The 22,009-nt window shown below is 42.3% G+C and overlaps 1 protein-coding gene across 1 annotated transcript; it reads left to right on the top strand.

Moving 5' to 3' along the window:
- Positions 1-2,628: 2,628 nt before the first annotated feature.
- Positions 2,629-21,752, top strand: ANXA5 (annexin A5). Its single transcript, XM_056489990.1, has 13 exons — positions 2,629-2,867; positions 2,945-2,987; positions 9,395-9,479; positions 10,381-10,475; positions 10,840-10,953; positions 13,161-13,251; positions 14,124-14,203; positions 14,611-14,667; positions 17,020-17,113; positions 17,484-17,579; positions 18,025-18,083; positions 20,083-20,205; positions 21,227-21,752. The coding sequence occupies exons 2-13, from the start codon at positions 2,979-2,981 to the stop codon at positions 21,287-21,289; spliced, it is 966 nt and encodes a 321-aa protein (XP_056345965.1). The 5' UTR covers positions 2,629-2,867; positions 2,945-2,978; the 3' UTR covers positions 21,290-21,752.
- The last annotated feature ends 257 nt before the right edge of the window (positions 21,753-22,009 follow it).

Genomic DNA, 22,009 nt, shown 5'->3' with positions numbered 1-22,009 from the left:
CTGACTTGAATTGTGTCTGCTGAAGGCAATCAGTGCAAAATGCATTTCTCTCCAGGAACTTGTTCATGTCTTCAGGTTCATCCTGGATTTGCTCATAGAGCTATTCCTCCTTATTCCTTTTGTGTTCAAATTGATGCAAAGGCTGAAATTCTCTGATAATCAGATTTATTTTCTTTTCCAACACTTGCTCTTGCCAAATGCCCTGGTGAGTCTTTCCCATGGCTTTACTCTAACATTTCTCCCAGCTTCCCCCAGGCCTCTTTGCTTGATGAAGTTATGTAAATATTCCCTTGCTTAAACACACATTGATAACATTTTAGTTTGACTGGAGTGGGTTTTACTCCCAACGTCACCTCTTGGCAAGAAGGTCCTTCTTGTCTCTGTTTAACCTTTTCCTACCATTGCAATTCATCTTGGATCATGCATTTCAGACCCCTTTCAGAGCAGAAAAATATTATGTTCTCACTCCCAAGATTCTTGTTCTTGACTGATTAGAAATCCAGAGGTAGCCTCCCAGTGACTGAATGTTACCTCATGTTTGTTCACAAATAATAGAATAATAAGCTGGTTGAAGGTAGTAGAGTGAAAAGCCATTTAAAATAATACCATTTTGAATAAAATAGACTTCTGCCACTGGAAATGAGAAGCAAAGTGTACACAGAGACACTTACTGCAGAACTAAAGACATGTGTTAATTTGATCCCCAGCACAAAGTTTGAAGGGCAAAATGGAATTCAATACATCTGTTGGATCATTTACTTGAATCTGAGAGTTGCTATAAAGTAGCAAGGATACCAAATAAGGCATAAGAAACAAAAATCCTATAATTCAGAAAAATCCATTCTCCTAAATTGAAAGATAAAAAGCCAAGATGTTCCCCCTTGCCTCTTAATGTGCTCTTTTCCCCTCAGAACAGATTCTTTAGGATTGCAGGAATTGTGTGTCACTGGGATAAGCTATACCCAGCATTTCAGGCAGCCAAGGATTCAGACCTTGGATTTCTGGGATGCCTGGGTTAAGCTATATCCAGCATTTCTGGAAGCTGGGGTGGGCTTGCTGCAGCAAGGAGATGGAGGTAGAGCAGATGCATTCCAGGTGGTCCCATGCTAACTGCTAAATAATTTATCAGACAGACACCTTTTTCCAAATTATGCAAGGCTGTGTTTTATTTGTGAAGTTTAATAGATATTTTTGTGTCAAGGAAAGTGTCTTACTGACCCTTGTGTGATGTTTACTGTAGTAGAGATTCTATTAATGTATTTCCAAGTGATGATTATTACATATTTTTTAATTCCTAGAGCTTAATGAATTGTTCATGTGATATTGATACAGCTTTTTAAAAATCTCCACATCACCCAATAATTTTATCACACATCTGATTCACTAATGAGGTTTGACTTCCATGTGGCACTTAAGGAGCCTTTACTGCAGTGTTCGTGTGCCTCATTTTAATTGACAGAATTTTGGAGCGTGTTAAACAGAGTGGATTTGGCTCCCACTTCATTTATTTACTTATGTCTGCACTCTCTAGATGGTACAGCCTCAAACATGATCCAGTGTGGCCTGTTTCTCCTCTGGGTATGATGTGTAAAGAGAAAAAGACTTTATTTTGCAGAAGGGAGTGGATGTCTAAGCAAGATTGTGCTTAAATTGAAAGTAACCAATTTGAATATCAACTGCTCTTTTTTTAAACTATAATCTATAATGTTCTCTTTAATATTGTGATTCTATATCTAATTCATATGTGCATTTCCACATGCATGCTATGAGCAGCTCTCTATTCTCTTCATGCATCTTTGGGCTTATGTGGAATGCAACTTCAATGGATTAGATTCAAATCAGAGTTTAATAAGTAAATCAGGATATTTTAGCAAACAGTTTGTTCCTCGGTCCTGCAGAGGAAGCCAGATGGGTGGATCCCATGTTTTTGCTGAACTACATGTGCATTGCTGGGGCAACAAGAAATGCTGGACAAAATATTTAAATTTACATCCTGATCTGTGTATTTCTTGCTGTTTGTAAGGCAAATGCAACTGCTTTCAGACAGCAGTGACTGTTACATGTTAAAACGCTCACACAGCGGGATTATGTTCATGTTTTATTTTTGGCAGAGACACTGAATTCCATTCGCATTGCAGTCACTTTCCCCCCTTCCATCTGACTCAAGGCTGTGTGGCTGGTGGAGTGAGTCTGTCTGCAGCTTGGATGGAGCAGCTCCTTGAGTAGCCATGCAGGCTCCATCCTCCTTGCTCTCCCAAAGTGGATCTATCTTCCTTATTCCTGGGGCAGCAAAAAAGCAGTCCTGCTGGAAGACATGAAGTAAAAAGTGTCAAAATTGAAAAAGTGTTGAAATTTCTGATAGTCAAAAATTACAGCCTTGGCATTGCATTCAACACTGTGCTGGTTGTGCTAACCTGGCTTACTTGGAAGCCATCCTAGGCCAGCTAATGAAACGTCTGCTTTTTACCGAATTCAGTTCAGTCTTGCCCTACATGTAGTGCTGGGACAGGATCCCTTCAGATTCGTGGGAACCGATTTTACTACAGACCTGTGCTATTGAGCACCTGTCTGTCGGCAAATGCAACTTTTCTTTTAAAAACTCACGACCGCTAAGAAACCAAGCGCTAATGCCGCCCTTCAGCGCATCCCAGGAATGGAGGAGGAGAAAGCCGGGAGGCAGCGGGCGGTGCCCGGCCTGCAGGCGGCCCCGGGAGGCGGCCGAGGCTCGCTGCCCGCCCGGGGTGGGGCTGGCCCGGCCTCCGACTGAGGCAAGAGCGGCGGGGCAAGCGGGATCTCCTCCCTGTCGGATCTCTTCCCTGTGCGCTCCTCCCTGTCCGCTCCTGCCTCGCTCGGCGCTCCCGCTGGAGGTGAGGGGTGGGCGCTGTCACTCGCTGTCCGCTCCTGCCTCCCTCGCTGTCCCTCACTGTCGCATCTCTCTTTGCAGACTCGGACTCGGCCCCACCCGGAGGATCCCCGAGATGGCGAAGGTGAGGAAGGCGGCGGCTCCGGGAGGACACGGCCCGTGCCCGGCCACTCCCGGGGACATCCTCGTATTCTCGCTTTCCTGCTCACTTTGGCTCCTCACCGATTTCTTTTCGGGCTCCTTTAAACCGGCGGACGGGAGGGGAACGGGGATCATGTGAGGGACGAGTCAGGCGCAACTTTTTTCTTTTTTTTTTTTTTCCCACCAGTTTCCACTAATTTGGCCAAGTTTTCGGTACCCTGTGTTTATATTGCGCATGGGTGGAGGCTCCTTCCACTGAAAGGAAGCAGAAAAAAAAATATCGGCGTGGCAGTGCCTAGTGGGGGCTCGGAGCTCGGTATTTCCATTCCCAGTTTTCTCATAGCTAACATGATTTTTTCTGGGAGCCTTGGAGCTATCGTGCAGTTCTTGGTTTGGGGACTTTTTCTTTTCAGCCCTTTGGTTGCTGTGGTTTGAGCCGGGATGAAGGCGTGGAAAATGGGGCGGACTCCAGCATTTGTTTCTATAGTTGCATCAAATGCATACACTCTGAAAAGTAAAATAGGCGTTTAATGGCTCATTAGTAGGGTTTGTAATGGCTTTATGGGGTTTGTACTGCTGTAGGAAGGGAAAGCAATCAAGGTCTATTAGGGCTTTCACAAAGGTCAGAGTAATTGCACTTAATGAGTGATTAGTAGTGTTTTAATACCCTTGTGAATATTTACTCATATTATGTCTGGATTTCGTTTTGAAAGAAAGAAAGAGAACTTCTTTTAAAGAAAAGTTTTTAATACTATTTTTCTAAATTCTTGAAGTTGTGTTTTGTTTTGGGGTTTCTTTTGAGTGACAAAGAAGGGATTTTTCTTTCTCTAAACATCAGGCCTGGATTGTGGGATGCATGTTAGGAGAACAGGAGCCCTTAGCCATGTCAATGCAGGGCACCTGGCCAGAGAGATATACTTGGACAGTAAGACTTCTGCTATAGTATATGTAGCTTTATTTATAGGCTTAAGGGTAACTTTCTTTTAGTAAAAGCATGGAGATTTACAATACTCTTGTCTGTTCCACAGAGACAAACTTTAATTCATCTTCTTAGCAGGAATATTCCATTCTTCACTAGGGCAAACCAGTTACTCTTGGCTTCAGATAGTAAATTTTCTACTGCCTGTGGTGACACTTGGGGATGTTTTTTTATCTATGGTGAGTGGAGGTAGATTGGAACAATGAGGGTTTTTATTAGAGAGGCCTTGTTCTCAAATTTCCACATTCAGAGGACTGCTTTCCATGTAAGCAGTATTCTTTGCCTGTGCAGTTAGGCAGCAACAAAACACTGTGAGTGTTAAAGTATTGTAACCTGTAAGTCCTTTTATGAAAATAAAAAAGCAAATTGAAGAAGAAACTCTACTTCTCATGACAGCTGTCTGTTCTATATGTTGCATTATGAAATGGAGGTAAGAGTGAAAATCCCCATGAAATGCTGACAGAAACTCCTTGTGTACAACTAAAGCTTCACAGTTCACAAAGGCTGCACAGCAGAGTGTACTGGAGTCCAATTTAGTCTGGCTATATCACTGAAGAATAAAATCTTTGAAGAAGGTAAGTTATATTTGGAGTCTTGGTCACTGAAGTACCTGTCCTTGCCTAGCTGGGAAAATTTTTTTTTCTTTGCCCAAAGGCTTGAGGAAATGTGTGTGTTCACTGTCCAGAACAGAGGTTCATTCATTTTGTAGGAAAACTACAGCATGCTGTGATGTGCTGCACAGGCTGGTCCCTCCCTGCCCATGTTTATCTGCTTTCTTTGAGGGAGCCCTGCTGCCCTGACAAGCTGCTCTTTCTCTCCCAGCTGTGTGTGCAGTGGTCTTTGTTACTGCAGCGATCCACAGGGCACCATCTCCTGCTCAGTGAACAGGCTGGGAACTCCTGCCCTGTGCTTGCTGGCTCAGAAATCTGGTAAGAAAGCAGCAAGTGCCAGGGACTGATCTGGTTTGGTCTGCTACTCCCAATTTTTTTTCCTGAGTAAAACTTTGGGAGTATTTGAGTCCATTTTTAAACTGCCAGGAAAGGATCACTTGCTGCTGGTTAAGGTGTGGCCGCTCTGTGCTATATCTGGAGTTCCTGTTCTGCCATTGTGCACCTGTGACTTGGAGCACAGGGATAGCATTGCCAGCTCCATAGTGCTCCAGAGGATTGTCTCACATTCCAAAGTACAAACACTTCTTCAGAGCTGGGTTCTGGGCGGCCCCCCTCTGCCTCTGTTGAGGTTATTCGTGAGGATGGGTTTCTCAAATGTCTCTGTGTTGGTTCCTATGTGGCTGCTGCTTGCTCTTCTCCTTCTCTCCCACCCCCTCTCTTCCTTTTTTTTTCCATCCGTCCTCTCTGTCTTTGATATCTCCATGGTCTACTGACTCAGAGTTCACCACAGATATTGTGTAATTGTTTTTTCTCAAGAGTTTAAATTTAGTGGGGCAGATGTGAGAGAGCCTGCTGACCTGAGCTCACGCCTGCTGTTTAAGCAGACGGTCTGAAGTCCTGTTAAACTTGGAGAAGTGTTTTGCAGACATGTCTTTATAGTTCTGCATTTTCATCAGCTCTGCACCTGTATCCATCCAATCACATTTGCACTTTACTGCCCTTGAAATGTCAGGAAGTAATTGCTTATTTCTTGTGTCATGTTGGTTTTAGAGCACAGTTTGAACTGGCATCTCTGTGTGGGCTTCGATGACTGTGAAGTCTTTCAGGTCAGCAGTGAACACTGTTGTGTTTATCTGCAAGATGGTTCTTGTGTAAGACATCTTACAGCGGTCTATCATTTATTCTAGCACATGACCTGAGCTCTCTTCTATATGCTGGAAATAGCATACCTTCTCTCTTTGCTGGTAAATATTCTCTGTTTCCATTTCCAATCTTACCACTCCACAGTTTTCCTGTGTCATATTGTAAACAAATGGCTGCTTAAAAAAAGTCTCAGCACCTTGTCTGCACTAAATACAGAGTTTTCCAGCAGCAAATTTTTGAGACACTGCTTCAGTTGCTGCAGAGAAAGGAGGTGGCTCTTCATCTGTGGAACTCTGAGAAGAAGTTGCTGTAAGTGCTGCAGAGCCATGGTAGTGGGGAAGGAGCCTCAATCAGTTCAATCAGTTCAAAACAGTGGTCTGTTGTTTGCTGATACCACTGCTCTGTATTTAACAGTGGCTAAACACGGGCTTTGGGGCAGGAAATATTTTGTGTCTCGGTGAGGAAAATGAAAAGGAACCTTGCTAAGTGGCTATTGTTACTGTTGCCAGGATATGTTGTGGTGTTAATTTGTGATGCTAAATTATCTCTTGGGAGATACTCACTTTGAGGTGCTGGCTAGAAACATTTCACCTGATGAGGTTTTATCTTCTACTTCTGGAAACCTTTGCTAGCATAGAATTGGACAAAAGTACCAGGGAATGTCAATTTCCTCATTTGGAGAGGCATAAATTCTAAAGCAGTATTATCTCTTGCTTTGTAGTATTTTTTTTTTCCACCTCTGCCTTTTCATGCTGATTTTGTGTTTCTAGGAGCTTCATTGGTCTCATTGGAAAGTGTCTGGAGAAAATGAAAGGCACTGTTTATTTCTAGTGGGTAATCATAAATTTCCCTTGCACTACACATGACTCCTTAACAACAATCACTGTATTGGGAATGTGGACAGAAAAGAATGTGTGTAGGTTTGGGGTGTTGTAATCTTATAATACACTTTGTGTTGAGGTTTTTGTGTTGTGCTTCTCTTTATTATTTTACTGCCTGGTGTAAGGTGTGGTGATTGAGTAAAGGATAACTCCAGATTACCAAACGATTTATAGCAAAGACTATTTGTCTTTTTCATTGATGTGCTTTGGGTGCTACTGGGTGGGAAGTTCACTATCCAAAGAAAAAAGGACCTATGGGACTTTAGTGTTATTGTGTATCTGCTTACTTAAACGGCAAGGAATGTTTGTAGTGATACTAAAGATAAGTTATCTTTCATAGAGGTAAATAAATAATGAAGTTTGTCGGGTTCATAGCTCCTGTTTCAGATTTGCTGTGACAGCAAGTGTGGTTCAAGCTGTGATGGTGGTTCAGAAGAGGTGTTACTCTCTCTTTGTATGGCCAAACTGTTCCATGCTTAGGAAGGAGGAGACAGCTCTTCCCTCCATGGACCGAGGGTCTTACTGCTGCAGAGTTTTCTGCTCTTGTCTTTGTATTTCAAATGACAAATCTGAACTAGAGTAACTGGAAGGGCACTTGTGAATAGTAGGGTGTTTTAGATGGATTTGTGGGTGTTGAACAGTGTGCCTGAGAATTCCTTGCTGTACCCCCGTTGTCAGGCCACACTGCAGTGCTCTAAAAAGCACTAGGTTGAGTAGGGCTCTGATGTGGAAGTCAGGGATGGCTTCACCCTTTCCCAGTACTGGGCCAACTATTGGGAGTGTCACATCTGCCCACATGTGGCTCCTAAAGGCAGGTGCAGCTCAGGTTCTGATGCAGGGTGCTTGTGGCAGGTGGGGAGCCAAAATCCACTGGGTGCTGTGTCCCACAAGGGAATGCCTGGAAATGCAAACGGTGCTCAGTCATCAAGAAAAGTCTTTTAAGCTCCAGCTGAACCAGGAGACTTTCAGAAATTGTTCATCAAGCTTAGTGCATGTTCAGGCTTTCTATGCAGTGCTTTGGAATAGAGAGTTTTGAAGGATTCTTGCCAGTTAACAAAAATGAGGAGGGCGATGCAGAGATTTCATCTGGCATTTAGTGTTCCCACATGCTTTGTCTAGAATGGCCACATAGGAATGTTGGGCTGTTGTCACAAGACTTAGGAATTGTGAAGGGGAATTCCTCTTGCTTATAACAAGATAAGCAAAAGAAAGCAGAAGATCAATATCTGCTTCCTCTGAGATTTGTTGGCATTGGTCATTTCCAAAGGAAAAGTACTTCTGTAATATTATGTTGAGATGATATGGAACAAAAATAAAATAACCTTACTCTGGGTGGAGTGGTAGTAAGGGAGGAGGAGGAGGGAAAGGCTTTTCAGTCTTTATCTGTCTTACCAAATTAAATTCAGTTTGTAAAAGTGAGTCCCAAATCCTTGAGGTTTTTTTCATGGTAACCTTTGAAATACATTTGAAGTACTACCCAAAAAAACTGCATATAATGGGGCAAGCAGAGTGTTCCAGTGGGATTGTCATGCCTCTGAGTTATTCTGGCTATTGGAAACCATCTCCCAAAAAGAAATTTGTTGTTGCCATTAAACCCTGTGATGCTTTTGTTCTGCTCTGTCAGAATATGTGAGAAATGAACCTGACTCCTGGCTGCTGCTGCTGTGGGAGCCTGGGGAGTGTCTGCTGGCAGGAGCACACGGGAGCCCTGGGGCAGTTTCTGGTTACTGCTCTTTTCTCCCTGCCCTTCTGGCTGACCTGTCTCTGATGAGGGCATTGACTGGAGACCAAGGCATGGACTGGCTGGAATTCCTAACTCCAGGGAAGGCCAGATGGCTGTGCTGCCTCTGGAGTAATCTGCTGCCAGTCTCAGTAGGTGTCTTGGTACTTGCTGTCATGCTCTTTCTTGAGAGTGGAAAAATGTTCTGATTGCTACTTTTTACAATAGTACTTACAGGAAATTTCCCCTCTTCAGCTATTGGAAACTTCTTCCTGTTCCCCAAACCCAGCGTTTCCCCTTTTGGCCACTTCCATAGTTAATAAATTAACTACTGTGCTAAACACATATAGGTTCTTGAACTATCCTGTTTAAATAAAGGCAAAACTTTTCCACAAGGATGATGAATGTCCTTTTGTGTTTAATCCAAAGAGAAATTCCCTCAAGAGCCATGTTCCATGGAAACCTAGCAGAATTATTTTTGTGTTTGGACAAGGTGATCTCTTATCCTTATGTTTGAACTGTTTGTTTTTTTTTTTTTTTTTAGCTGCAAACTAATGTAGCTGAATCACTTTTTAAGAGGTTGCTCATGTCAAAAGCACTATGATAAAAATTGAAAAGTTCAGAGGGTCTCATTTGCAGGGTGGTGGAAAAAATTGGTGTGATACTGCTTGAGAGGTCCAGTAGGGTTTTCTTGAGGAGAAGTTCCTATTTCCATATGTGTCTTTGTGCCATTTGCCTAGCATACATGATTTGTGCAATTAATTTTTCAAATTACTTTAGCAAATGATAAATTCTTAGTCATTTCCCTGCATTCAGGAGATAACAGTAGTTTGCAGAATTGGTATGTAAATATACCCAAATTTAGCTAGTGCTCTGCTAAGGAAAACCATAGTAGTGCCTCTGGAGTGAGCTGTGTTTAAACACCCACAGACTGCTCTTGCAGACACTTGCAAGAAAAATACAGTCAGCTTTTGAACTGTGAGTTCAAATGTAGCCTGAGCTCCTGTATGAACTGGAAGATGCAATATTCTATTCCATGTCTTTTTCCCCCCTCAGTACACGAGAGGTACCGTGACAGCCTTTGTTCCTTTTGATGCCAGAGCTGATGCAGAAGCCCTTCGTAAGGCCATGAAGGGAATAGGTAAGGATAATTTTTATTTTCTTCCTCCTTTGCAGATATCCTTTTTGACCTACTTTGTCTCAGTAGATGAGAGTAGGGCGTGTGTCTACAAGCCAAGGAATGACAGCCCCAGGCCCGCACCAGTCTGGGTGTGTCCTGGTTGTGACTGTGCAGCTCTCAAGGATGTTTATTTTTGGATTAGCATGAAGGAAAAAAAGAAGAAATTAAGAAATGGATGCTCCACACTCTCTTCTGGGAGCACAAAATTTTACAGTGCCTGGAAATGTGTGAGCACAGTACAGTTACTGGGACAAGGAATGTGGGCACACAGTGTGAATGCAGACTAAGAAGTGCTCTGTAAACCCACACTGTAGCTTTCTGCCCCAAAACTCCCCTGGGAGAACAAACCACGGGTTACTGCTTTCTCTGAAGCCACCTGTGGAAGGAAGCAGAAGGAAGGGAAGGAGGGATGTGTGATACACCTGAGCGTACAGGCAAACTCAGTGGGGCTGGGAAGATGCTGTGCTGGGAGGACCTACCTTGCAAACTTTGCCTATTAGATGGATAACAGCTCCATGCTGCTGTCCTCTGGGGTGTTTGGAATTGTTGGACTGAGTTTTGCTGGGAGTTGGCAGTTTGTTGATGAGCCCAACTGACTAAATGTTACCGCTGATGCTTGGAGAGCAGAGTCTGGGTCACCGGAACACTGATGGACAACAAACAACATGTTAAGCCCTCCAGTCATGTTTTTGCACCAAACTTGGTGGCTCAGCTTGGGGTTTGGTGACATTTGTTATTTTAAATGCTCCTGCTGTTTGCCAGTAGGCTGTTGTTGTCAAAGCATCTTTCACTGCCTTTTGAATTTGTGCCAATGCAGTTTGTTTTTTAGAGTGTGTTTGTAACTTGTTCTTTCTAACTTCAGGGACTGATGAAGAAACTGTGCTGACTATCCTCGCCACCAGAAACAATGCTCAGCGTCAAGAAATAGCTTCTGCCTTTAAAACCTTATTTGGCAGGGTAAGAAGAAGAAACACCTCTGGAAACGAGCTGATTCTGTCTTACAATGATGACTTTAAAATATGAGACACATTCACCATATTCCCTGAAAAACATTCCTTGCAGGGAAATCTACCTTTGCTTTTTTCTCTCCCTCTCCTCCACTCTGCCTTATCCAAAAAAAGATCAGTGTGTTTAAGGTTTTCCAAATGCCTGTTTATCCTTTTCTCCTGCCTTGTTTCAGTTGAGGACCAATTAAAACAAAAAGAGAGGTGGCCTTTGTGTTTTTTGCTGTGTCTTCAGAGTCAGTCAGCTTGCAGACTTGTGTGCCTCCTTTTGAAATGCTTAGTCCTTGCTCATTGCAGCTCTGTTTGTCCTGCACTAGGATCTCGTGGATGACCTGAAATCAGAACTTACTGGCAAGTTTGAAACCTTGATGGTATCTCTGATGAGACCAGCGTATATTTTTGATGCTCATGCATTGAAGCATGCCATCAAGGTAAGAGGAATTCATGTGTTACATGAAATGATTGGTGCTTTTGGTTGATTTAAAAGAAAAAAAAAAATCAGCAAAGTTGTGCTAACCCCTGCCAATGTCATAGTTTTGCATTTTTTAAAAAATCATAATGATTCAGAGGTAGTTTAGAAATCCACACAGCATAAGAATTGTTCCTTCTGGTTTAAATACAATGAGTATATATGCAGTTGCTTTCACATTCCTTTTGCTGTCCAAGTGCAGTGCTGAAGTCCAGAGGGGCTTTGGATTTTTCTGCTTGAGCAGCTAAAGTTTTATAGCTATACAGCTGTATGAAAATTAGTTGAGAGCATTTAATGGAAGTGTGGTGCTCTTTGTTTCTTCTTGACTGTTATTTAAGCTACAGAGTGTGTTACCCATGATGGACTGCAGTTCAAGTCCAAAACTGATGAGCTTGTGTAAACTGGTCTCCACCGAAATGATGAGCACGTATTGTCTGTAGTATTAAATGTGCTCTAAAAACTGCCTTCAGTAACACAGAGGAAATAATAGATGGCCCTGTCAGTGTTACCTTTCTATATTTTCTCTTTAGTGAGTGCATTTAGTGCCTTTCTGGGCAGGCCAGGTAAATAAACAATTTACAATGTGGATGTGTAGAAATTTCTCTTCCATGTGCTCTTTTTTTCCACCCGTCACACCCATGGAATTTCAGGAATTCAATGTCCCCAAACTATTTACAGTATTGATCAAATAGAGGACATTGAACTTGACTCAAGTGTGAGGTAGTGCTTTGTGGAATGACACTTCCATGTAAATTTCCAAGATCCTGGATGAGCAGCTGGTTAATACGTAGGCTTTAGCCAACTGTGTAAGCAAGTGCTCATGCACCTGTGACCCAGCAAATAGTCCCTCAGATAGAAATTTCATTCCTGGAGGTTTTCTGTAACGCCTTTATGTGCATTGGGGGAAGGGGAGATGATACCTGACTGAGAAACTGATAAAGGCCTTGTTGATTAATAAAAAAATTGTATTTGTAAACTCCTTTTATTGATTTAGGAGTCAAAGACTGACAGGGAAATGACAGAATAAACAGGTGTAGGAGGGAATGTAGAGATAGTGAAACAAGAGTGGTTTTGTTTTTGTCACTTACAAAAAAAATGTATTAAACCCAAAAGCCTAGAATTTCAGAGAATATCTGCATGGGAAAAGATGTCAGTACTGGCTGCAGTTCAACCAAGGGGGGTAACAATAAAGCAGATGTGATGGCAGAGACTTGAGTGCAAGATAACTCAGCTAAGAGCACTAACTCTGTGCTAAAGGCTGTCCCATCCATTTTCACTGCTGCTGCTTGGATTAGAGTGAGTGTAGTTCTACCTGCCTCCCTTGTTGAGTGGGCATGTTCATGAAACAATCTGCATTTTGGAAATGATTGCCTGTAACCTGGCAGATTTGTGTTCTGAATACTTTTGTGTGCAGTTGCATATCTTGGTATGCATTTAGTATTCAGTGTTTCCCTCACAGGAAAGGTTGTAAATAACATGCTGAAGCAAAAACTGCTCAGTATTGCATTTCAGTGTTGCTTTTGTGAAATGACTCCTTTTTTTGTGTGAAGAGAGTGGATTATTCTTGCAAACAAAGTAGGCTTAGATTTGTGGATACAAGATATTGGCCTGGCTTTTGTAGGTTTTATCCTTGTAAAAGTGAAAGAGTGGCTGTTGCTTCTGGTGTCACTGGGAACTGCAGAATTGCTGAATCTATCTGGGTTAACAATTCTCTTGTCAAGTGTGTTTGCAGCAGAAGAAGGAGTTTGTTTAACAGCACAGTTGACAGCAGGGTGCAGATCTGTGCTGAGTGGCTCTGTGCTTATCTGTGTCCTGACTGGTGACAGACACCATATGTATTAAAGCTAAGATGCAAACTCTGTTCACTGCTCTTGATGTCCTAGATTGTCACAGCAAAGAACTGAGGAACACCTGGCTGTGCTTGGGCATGGAAGGGCCCGTCTGAATCCTGCAGCACTGGGCTTTTATAAATTTTTGGGTTGGTTTTGGAAACAATTAAGACAGAACTGGGAGAAATTATCTTCAAAACCTCCAGAGTATACCAGAAAGAAGAAAATATTTTTTTGTTTGGTCCAAATGTATAAGTTTATGCTTGGTTTTGATTGTCGAAGGGAATTCTTGTTTTGCTTTTGTTATTCCATCAACTGATTCATACTTGCACCCCTGCAGGGAGCAGGAACCAATGAGAAAGTGTTGACTGAAATTCTTGCCTCCAGAACACCTGCAGAAGTGCAGAATATTAAACAAGTTTATCAGCAAGGTAATTTTCTGTATAAAAGAAGAGTCTCTGTTCAGTTCCCTTCATATGATTTTAACTCATCTTTCAGATAAGGTCTATCTTGCATCTGATGGATGTGTCCAATAAGAGAGCTCTTTCTGCTGTGTTGCAGAACTTCCTATTGAAAGGACCAAGAATTTGAATTGTAAATTGGAATAGTTTTTATTTCAAGGCTGTGACTGCAACTTATGGTTCTTTGTGCCGTACTAGTTAGAATTCTTTCAAAAGCATTTCTTTCCTCCACCCATTATTTTCATCCCTTTGACTAAAAGGCAATTTTCAGTAATTGGAAACAAGAAAACTGATATCACATAAAACAGAAGTGATTTTTTCCCCCTGCTTTTTGTTCTATGCTGTATTCAAGTGCACTTATGCTAAAGCAGGTGCAGGTTTTGGCTGGCCACAGGAGTAGATTTCTTTTAACTCTATGCAGATTCCTGCCCCACAAGAAATTCTCATGTTTTAACAAATTTTGAGCCCAAACACAGAGTCTTCAGGGGCAAAATTTACTAGTAGCAGACTTTTCTGGGCTCATGGTTTTTGTACAGTGAGACTGCCATATTTTAGCATTACTTCATGTCTGTATCCCCTTTAGTTCCTTAAGGAGCTGAATCCAGGCATGTCACCTGTACTTCAAAATAATTGTGAGTAATCAGTTCCTGACATGAGGTGTGAGGTGCTGTATTTTTTTAAAATAGTGTTATGTTGTAAGTGAAAGCAGAATATGTCCTGAGTGTTAAAGATGTTTCTGAGAGATGATTTTACAAATTGTGAGTCTTTTTGCCTTTCCTTGCCTTCCCCTCAAAATAGCGAGGGAACCTGTAAGGTGGTGAGTGGATGTTGCTCTTTTGCAGAGTATGAAGCCAGCCTAGAGGATAAGATCACAGGGGAAACATCAGGCCATTTCCAGAGGCTGCTGGTGGTGCTGCTGCAGGTCTGTGTCCTGTTGTGGGATGACTTTGACTTCTAGGTGCACTCATCACTTTCTGCTTGCTAAGCTGGGTTCTGGATGGGCCCAGTGCTAGGCAGGGTTGGCTCTGGAGCTGAGTCACTTCCTCTGACATGCAGGGTCAGCCTTGGGATCTCTTCTGAGTCATTGCCATATCACTGAAGCAGAAAACTTCTGTGATAGCCATGGGTGTAGCAGGTGCTGCTGTGTAGGATTTTGAGGGCAAAATGGGAAGAGGATACTTATTTCATACTGGCACATGCAATGAAAAAGGAAAAACAGGGTGGTTTTGGAGAAGATGCATTAGGGGTGACTTCTTAACTTACAGTTAAGAGATAAATGTTTTTTGACTTCTGATTCTTCAGTTTATCAGCTTGTGAATTTCTGTTTAGGCCAACAGAGATCCTGACGTTGGAGTTGATGAGGCTCTTGTTGAGCAGGATGCTCAGGTGGGTGACTGACTTAGGGTTATCTCATGAAGATGGTGTACAGCTAGAACTCAAATCTGAAAGAATGATAATTAAGGTTCTGTGTGTTTTTAAATATGTTTTCATGTACTTTTGTATGTTCTGGACAAAATAACTGTCAAAACCTGAAATAATGGGATCAAAGTATTTGGCATTTTCACATCTCAGTTTTGCTTATTACTGAATGTGGGGCCTGAATGAAACAGTGAGTAGATCATCAGAAGAGAGGCTGAAACTTGATGATACTGAGAGACTCACTGCTGGAAAACTCAGATGTTAATAGTTCATTCCTTAATACCTGACTTGGACTTCTCTCTGAATTTAATCCCTTATCCATAACTGCTCCCTAACCCTGTGCTCTGGATGGAAAGGAATGGCAGCAGTTAATTCATGTCCTTGCCAGCCTTTTGCTGGGTGCTATTCACTTTGTTGGACTGATGGTCAATATTTCAGCAATTGGATTACAACTCATTTAACACATGTTTCTTCTCAGTTATTTCAGACAACTCTGCATGAGACATTATTCTTTCATAAATTGTCTGTTGAGATGAAAGAAATACAGGGATTTTTCAACATGACATAGAGTAGAAATAGAATATCAGATCAATAAAACGTTTCTGACAGCAAGATGGAGAGACAGACTGGCAAAATATATTTAGCTGGCACAGGCTTATCCTTTGTCCTTTCAATTCAGTTGTTCTGCTGTTAAAGTTAATTTCCTGTGAAAATTACAGCTGGAAAATTAGAGGGGCAAGCTTTTTTATTGTGAACTAGATTGTTCCATGGAATTTTCAGTTATGCTTTTAGCTGGGCCTGTGTAATTGAGGTAATACATGAAGCACTGGCCCTGGTAGGTAGATAGATTCCTTTTGGTCCCTTTAATTGGGAAGCAGCTAAATATAGGAGGCACCAAACCCAGCTGTTGAAGAGGTCCTGCTTTCCCAACTGTCCCTGTGGTTTGCTGCATACATTTAGCTTGAGCTGGGACTTCGAGTCAATGGACTTTCCATTCACCACCCAACACAGCTGGAACAGATTCAGTCATTTTCTAATTGCTATTGCCAGGTACAGATGGTCAGAACTGAGGTACATGACTGTGCAAATGTAGGAGTATTTTTGGCTTCCCAATGTTCTTCTCAAGTCGTATATTCTGGAAAGAACTTGATACATTAGAAGGTAAACTTTTTGCTCAGAGATTTGTAAATTTTTTGGGCCTACGATTACTACATATTCAAAGCAATTGTGAGATTTTTATGAGAATGCCTGACAGAGAAAGTGTAACTTTCTGGAAAAGATTTTGTGAATATCACTTCTTTAAAGTTGTGTAGTTGAGGTCATTTTGTGTATTGCCCAGTGGCAAGGCAGGTAAGAACTTCAAGCTGACAAAAAGTGCTGTTAACAACTTCTCATGTTCTAAACAAATCTTTTGCTGGTGTTTCTAAATGCTGTACTGGGACTCATTTGCTACTGAATGGAGAATACTGTATTCATTTGGAGGGCTTAGCATATGTTATTTGTAATAAATATCCTTGCAGTGAGTACCTTGAAAGCATTTTCCTCTCCACCTTTTTTTATTCTGTACCATTAATATTAAAAAGATCACATACTACAATATATACAACCTTTCTCCTTACAGAGTGTTTAGCACACAATTTGGAAAAAGGCAAAGTTTTCCGACTGTCAGAAGAACTTGTTTCATTTTCCAAGTTTCTTTCTCTTTTTCTCCTGGCTCTTGGTCATTCCAACTTTTTGAAGTGCTTTACCCTCCTGGTGCTGAAAATGCACCCGTGCCTTTGTCCCCATTAAAGACAGACTTGCCTGAAAAGCCACAAATGTACTAAAACCGTGATTAAAATCTGATTTCAAACAACTAACAATTTATCAGCCCACAAATCCTCTTTCTGAGAGCTTCTAGATCCATCTTCTCCTCCTTCCTGGAAAACTTCCTCCTGGGCCAAGTTGGCATGGTTCTTCTGATGAAGAGCCATCATGTAACAAATTTTTGCTACTCTGAAAAAGGGAAGGGAAAAAGGGCAGAAAATGCAGTACTGTCAATAGATTTTATCTGCTGTATTATCACAGTTTCAGGGAACTTCAGGCTTATGAAGAGGACTCTGCACAGTCAGTTACTCATGGAAATGCCTTCACAGTCAATTTCAGATTTTTTCATTTATTTCTAAGATGAGTTCAGTACTTGGCAATTTTCTTTTTTTTTCCCTCCAGCTAGCTTGTTAGTAAATTTAATGCTCCTTAGAGTAAGACAAGTAGAGCTTTTCAACAGGATCTGTGGGTACAAAGCAAATGCTGATGTTTGGCACTCTTGAATTCTAACAGGTTTTGTTCAGAGCTGGGGAGCTGAAATGGGGAACAGATGAAGAAAAGTTCATCACTATCTTGGGAACTCGCAGCGTTTCCCACTTGAGGAGGGGTAAGTGGCATGGTTAATGAGGGCCTGAAAGCTTCTGCCTCAAATCTAGCCTGGAAAAGTTCAGCCCATACCAGGTGCCTATTTTATGAGCTGATCAAAGAGGGACAACACCTTTCCCCCTGCTCCTTGTCCATCCATAAATCTCTTCTCAATCTATTCAGGCTATTGGGAATAATGCATGGGGCTGTCCCAGGTGCAGAGAGGGGTTGTACAGGGGGAATCTGAGGGGAAATTGGTGCTCAGAACTGGGCAGTGAGTGGCCAGCAGCACCTGAACTGTGGATAGTGACACACAGGTGGCATTGTCCTGAACTGAGGGGCACTGGCAGGAATGTTGGCTGTTCCTTGATGGAGCACTCTTTGTTTTGCAGTGTTTGACAAGTACATGACCATTTCTGGCTTCCAGATTGAGGAGACCATCGACCGGGAGACCTCTGGTGATTTGGAGAAGCTGCTGCTGGCAGTGGGTAATTGAGTCCTAACATGTCTGGCACTACGCTGCCTTTGCTTACTCCTAGGCCTCCTTAAATTGGTACATGTTGTCACAGAGACTGGCATGAAAACAAGGTTCCTTTAGTAAGGTAATTGATCACCTGGGATCCGTTTTTATATCTAGAGAAGAGGTGGTGAAGCTGCATTCTGTGCTCTTCTGCTGGAGCTGAGACCAAGTTCTGCCTTCACCTTATTCCTGGCAGCTTATCTAGGACAGTGCTCTTGAATTTGACTAGTAAACTCTCTCTGCTATCAGAAATAAATGCTTGTTCTAAATCCCAGAACCCAAAGAGCAACAGAGGAACAGACCAGGTGATACCACTGGAGAGAATAACTCAGTGACACACACCTTGTCTTGGCAATCAGAGAGTGCCCTGCATTTAATAGCAGTCCATAATTCAATCATTTGGCTTTCTGCAGTGAAATGCATCCGAAGTGTGCCTGCCTATTTTGCTGAGACCCTCTATTATTCCATGAAGGTATGTAAATGTTTTCCCTACGTCACTTTCCATCTCCTCCAGCTACAATTCCTCCCCTTTTAACTTGTTCTTAATTTCTTCTGCCACTGTAAATGCTGACAGGTTACTGTATCACTAAGTATCTGCTGAAGGTTCAGGGAGTGCAGGGCTGGAGAGGATGCAAGCAATTTCTTTTGAGTTTCCTTGAATTCCTCCTGGGTTTGTCAGACCATAGACTTTTTACAGTCATCAGCTGTTTTGTGACTTGGTGTTATTACCCTGGAAAATGTCTGGCAAGATCCTCTGGGTCCTTCCAGCTGATTAAACTAGAGTATCTTTAGCTGGTGGATGTACTGAGAAAGGAAAGAATTGTAAATTGTGCAAATTCTAGTGCTGTTTGATTTGGAAGCAAGTATTTACAGACTGAGGGCTTTAGGTAGCTTTGAAACACATTTTGATTACTGTCCATCCTGTTTTGAGAAGCAAAAGAAGCTCAGTAGAGTGAAGGAAAGGCTTAAACAGCTGCAAAAGATTACACACAGGAATTGCATTAGCAGTGCATCCATGTTTCTGTTGGCTTCACATTGTCTTGGAAGGGAAGAGGTAAGCAGGGAAAGTTGTAATTTTTAACTCCCAGTGGGTAATATTAATTAAACCAGAGGCAAGTAGTCTGTTGTTTTCAGGCAAGTTATCAGCTTCCCTGAGGCATTCCTCCCTTCCTCTTTCTGGAGAGACCTGAAGTGTGTTTGTCAGAAGATGAGGTGACAATTTGAGAGTTAGTGATGAGGCACAAAATGATAGCTTAATTTTTAGAAGTCCTTTACTGCTTTTATAAACACCAATGTAGAATGAGGTTCAGGTGAAAAATACAAAATATTGTACCAGTGGGCTGAGCTGTCTGAGACGATTAATTTTTTTCTTAATTATTTTTTTTTTTCAAGAATGTAATTTTCCTGTAGGCTTTAGATTCTTATACACTTCTGAGATTCCCAATTTTAATTTTTAATTCAAACAAGAATCATTAAACATTCAGATAAGAAAGCTTTTTGTCAATTATTACTTTACCAGAGGAGTTTGCGCTCCTAATGTATCAGTTTGGCATGGCAAGGTTCTGCACTGAGCAGAATCTTTCATGATTAGATGGGGAAGACCTTGGCTTTTATTCCTCAGAAACCACCGGACTCATGGCATAACTTTTGAGCAGCTTTAGGGCGTTTTTAGGTGTAATCCAAGACTATTGCACCCAGAAGGATTGAGTGGCCCTGGACGGTAGGCTGAAGATGACCGTGGGGGCTCTGCCAAGTCCTTCCCTGAGCTGCATCCGCAGGTCAGCACGTGCAAGTTTGTATGGCTTCAGCTTGTGTGGAGTCTGCCTTGTCTGAGCAGAGGGGCAGGGCCTTGGTCTGCGCAGGAACATGGAATGTGTCAAGCACTGAAGATGACAGAGTGGGACACGTTTGTGTGGTTGGAAACAGTTTGTGAAGTTTGCCCCCACAAGAAACAGCCAGAGTTCATGGGATGAGTTGCTCTGCTGTGTCCTGCTGTGTGATGTTCCTTTGTACTGATCACCACTGGGACTGAGGTAGCCAGGTCCAGAACTGACTGTGGTTCTGCAGCCTCAGGTGCACTGCAGGGTGGATTTATATGTGATTGTGATTGTGGTGAGCAGCTGTGCTACTGGGCAAGCTTGGAACTGGGGTCTTTCAAATTTATGTGGGCATTCACAGTTGAAGCCTGAGATGAAACATGAAATAAGAGACCTGAGCATCTGGCACTTGATAGAGGTCCAGGGATTAGATCACCCTGCATGGTGAGTCCTCTGTTCTCCACATTTCAGAGTGAATGTCTCCTGATACTGTCCCACATATTCTGTTCTGGAGCTGAGCTGTAATGCAGGAGTGGTTTGAGATGCCACTTGTTGCTTTCATGTTGTACCATACTTGTTTGTTTTTTATGTTTTGTTATGACAGGTGTCCAGAATGAGCTCACATTTGAAAGTTACTTGGTCTTTTCTCTTTAGGGAGCTGGCACTGATGATGACACCCTGATCAGAGTCATGGTTTCAAGAAGTGAAGTTGATCTGCTGGATATTAGACGAGAATTCAGAAAGAATTTTGCTAAATCATTGTATCAAATGATTCAGGTAAAATTACTGTTCTCAGGGAACACGGGGGTGATTGAGATGTCACTGTTGTCACTGTTTTTTTTTGGCAGAGGGAGAGTGTGGGTAGAACTGGGTCACCTGGGCTCTGAGACTGATGAGTTCCTCTGCAGTTTTGACATGGCATTGTTTAAGTGGGGGACACTTCCTATGGAAAAATGTTTCCTTCCAGTGTTCACTAGGTTTTCTGAAATTGCAATTACTCATACACTATTTTTAGCTACTACATCATTTCCTTGTTCATGTCTGGGTTCCTTATTGTGCAGCGCTTCAGAGAGGGTGCTGGCTCCAGAGAAATAACATGGGTGGGAGTCTGAATTATCACGAGGTTGAAGTTTAGATCTTGGGTTGTAGTGTGGAACTCTTTGCAACATTTCCAAGTGGAAAGGGTTTCACTGTGGAACCACTCTGAGTCATAATTTCCTTAGAGTGGATGGGAAGGAACAGGAAGGGAAGGAGCCAGCAAGGAATCTGGAGCCAGCTGTTACTGCAAAGCTAAGCCAAAAGGCGCTTTTTATTCCCCTTTGTTTTATTTTGAAAGTCCTGCATTTTATGATTTTTTTCTACTGTCATTCCTGACATTATGCTGCCTTAATTAGGCTGCGTGGAGTTGCTTTTTGGCACTGCCTGTCAGGCCCATATGGGTTTTGTATCAGAGCTCCCATTGCTTACAGGGAGCAGAGCTGGCGCCTTTCTAGGCAGTGGCAGGTGCACTTTGCCCGTGTGCTGCTTTTGGTGCTGCTCTGCGCTTCTCCTTTGGACTTTCCCCTGCAGACAGATGCATCGAATGTGTGACAGGCAGCTCTGTTTTCTAGTAAAGCTTTTAGAGATTTTTTGTCTCTGGCAGTCCTTCTGTGTAAGAGGCAGAGAATTTCCTTGTGTCATTCCTGGGCAGAGAGTCATCCATGTGGATTTCCTGTGGGTGGGATGACTGTGTAGCCATGCTGGGGCTCTCCTGGCAGCTGCTCTGGTGACTCACAGTGCTGCTGTGCTGCATTGACAGAAAGACACCTCCGGGGACTACAGGAAAGCGCTGCTGCTCCTCTGTGGCGGAGACGATGACTGAGGACACGCAGCACTCATCGTGCTCCAGCTTTGCAGCCCTTCATTAGCATGTCTGCCTGCGGTTTTGTATCTTAATGCTTTGTGGCTGCTTGAATTTATACTAGGATTGCACTTAGTAAAAAGGAGCGCATTGTTATCCCTCCTCTTCCCCACATCCCAAATTCCAGGAATTTCAAGTGCCTTTTGTGATCTGCAAGAGTCACCTTTGTGGAAGGTGGGTGCTGAGCACAGAACTCAGTTCTTTACAGGTGTTTTGCTGAAATAGGAAAAAATAATCATGTATTTCACAATAAATTCAAGATAATCCTTTTTTGCTTTTATTCCTTACATTTCCACTGAGCATTAAGCTAGTTCTAACATGGCAAACAAGGAAATCCTTTGTATGTAATATTGGAATGGATTTGCTGAGCATATTACAACTCATCATTGAAAACCTAAAAGACTAATAAATTTTTCCCCTCTCATCACAGTTGTATGGGGTTTTAATCTAATTTAATGTTTTTGATATATTTTCACTGTGATACGATTTCACTGCCTCAGATTGTGAGTATATATTTCCTCCCATTATTGAGGTTTTGAAGTATCTGGTGTTTTGCAGCACTCCATCTTCATGTCTAGTCTAGGATACAGGTGCTGTGGGGATGATACTGTTCAGTATGGTTGGAAAACCAAAGTTTTGGTGTTTGCTGGGCATTGCATTCTCATTTTGTGCTGCTTTGTG

Source organism: Oenanthe melanoleuca, chromosome 4 (genome assembly GCF_029582105.1).
Source record: "Oenanthe melanoleuca isolate GR-GAL-2019-014 chromosome 4, OMel1.0, whole genome shotgun sequence".
Lineage (NCBI taxonomy): Eukaryota > Metazoa > Chordata > Aves > Passeriformes > Muscicapidae > Oenanthe > Oenanthe melanoleuca.
Note: the sequence above shows the minus strand (reverse complement) of the source record. Positions and strands in the feature narration are given on the sequence as shown.

Coding starts and splice junctions, on each gene's coding strand:
- ANXA5 (XM_056489990.1), top strand. Junction 13,252..14,123: donor TAAACAAGTTTATCAGCAAG/GTAATTTTCTGT, acceptor GCTCTTTTGCAG/AGTATGAAGCCAGCCTAGAG. Junction 20,206..21,226: donor CATTGTATCAAATGATTCAG/GTAAAATTACTG, acceptor CTGCATTGACAG/AAAGACACCTCCGGGGACTA.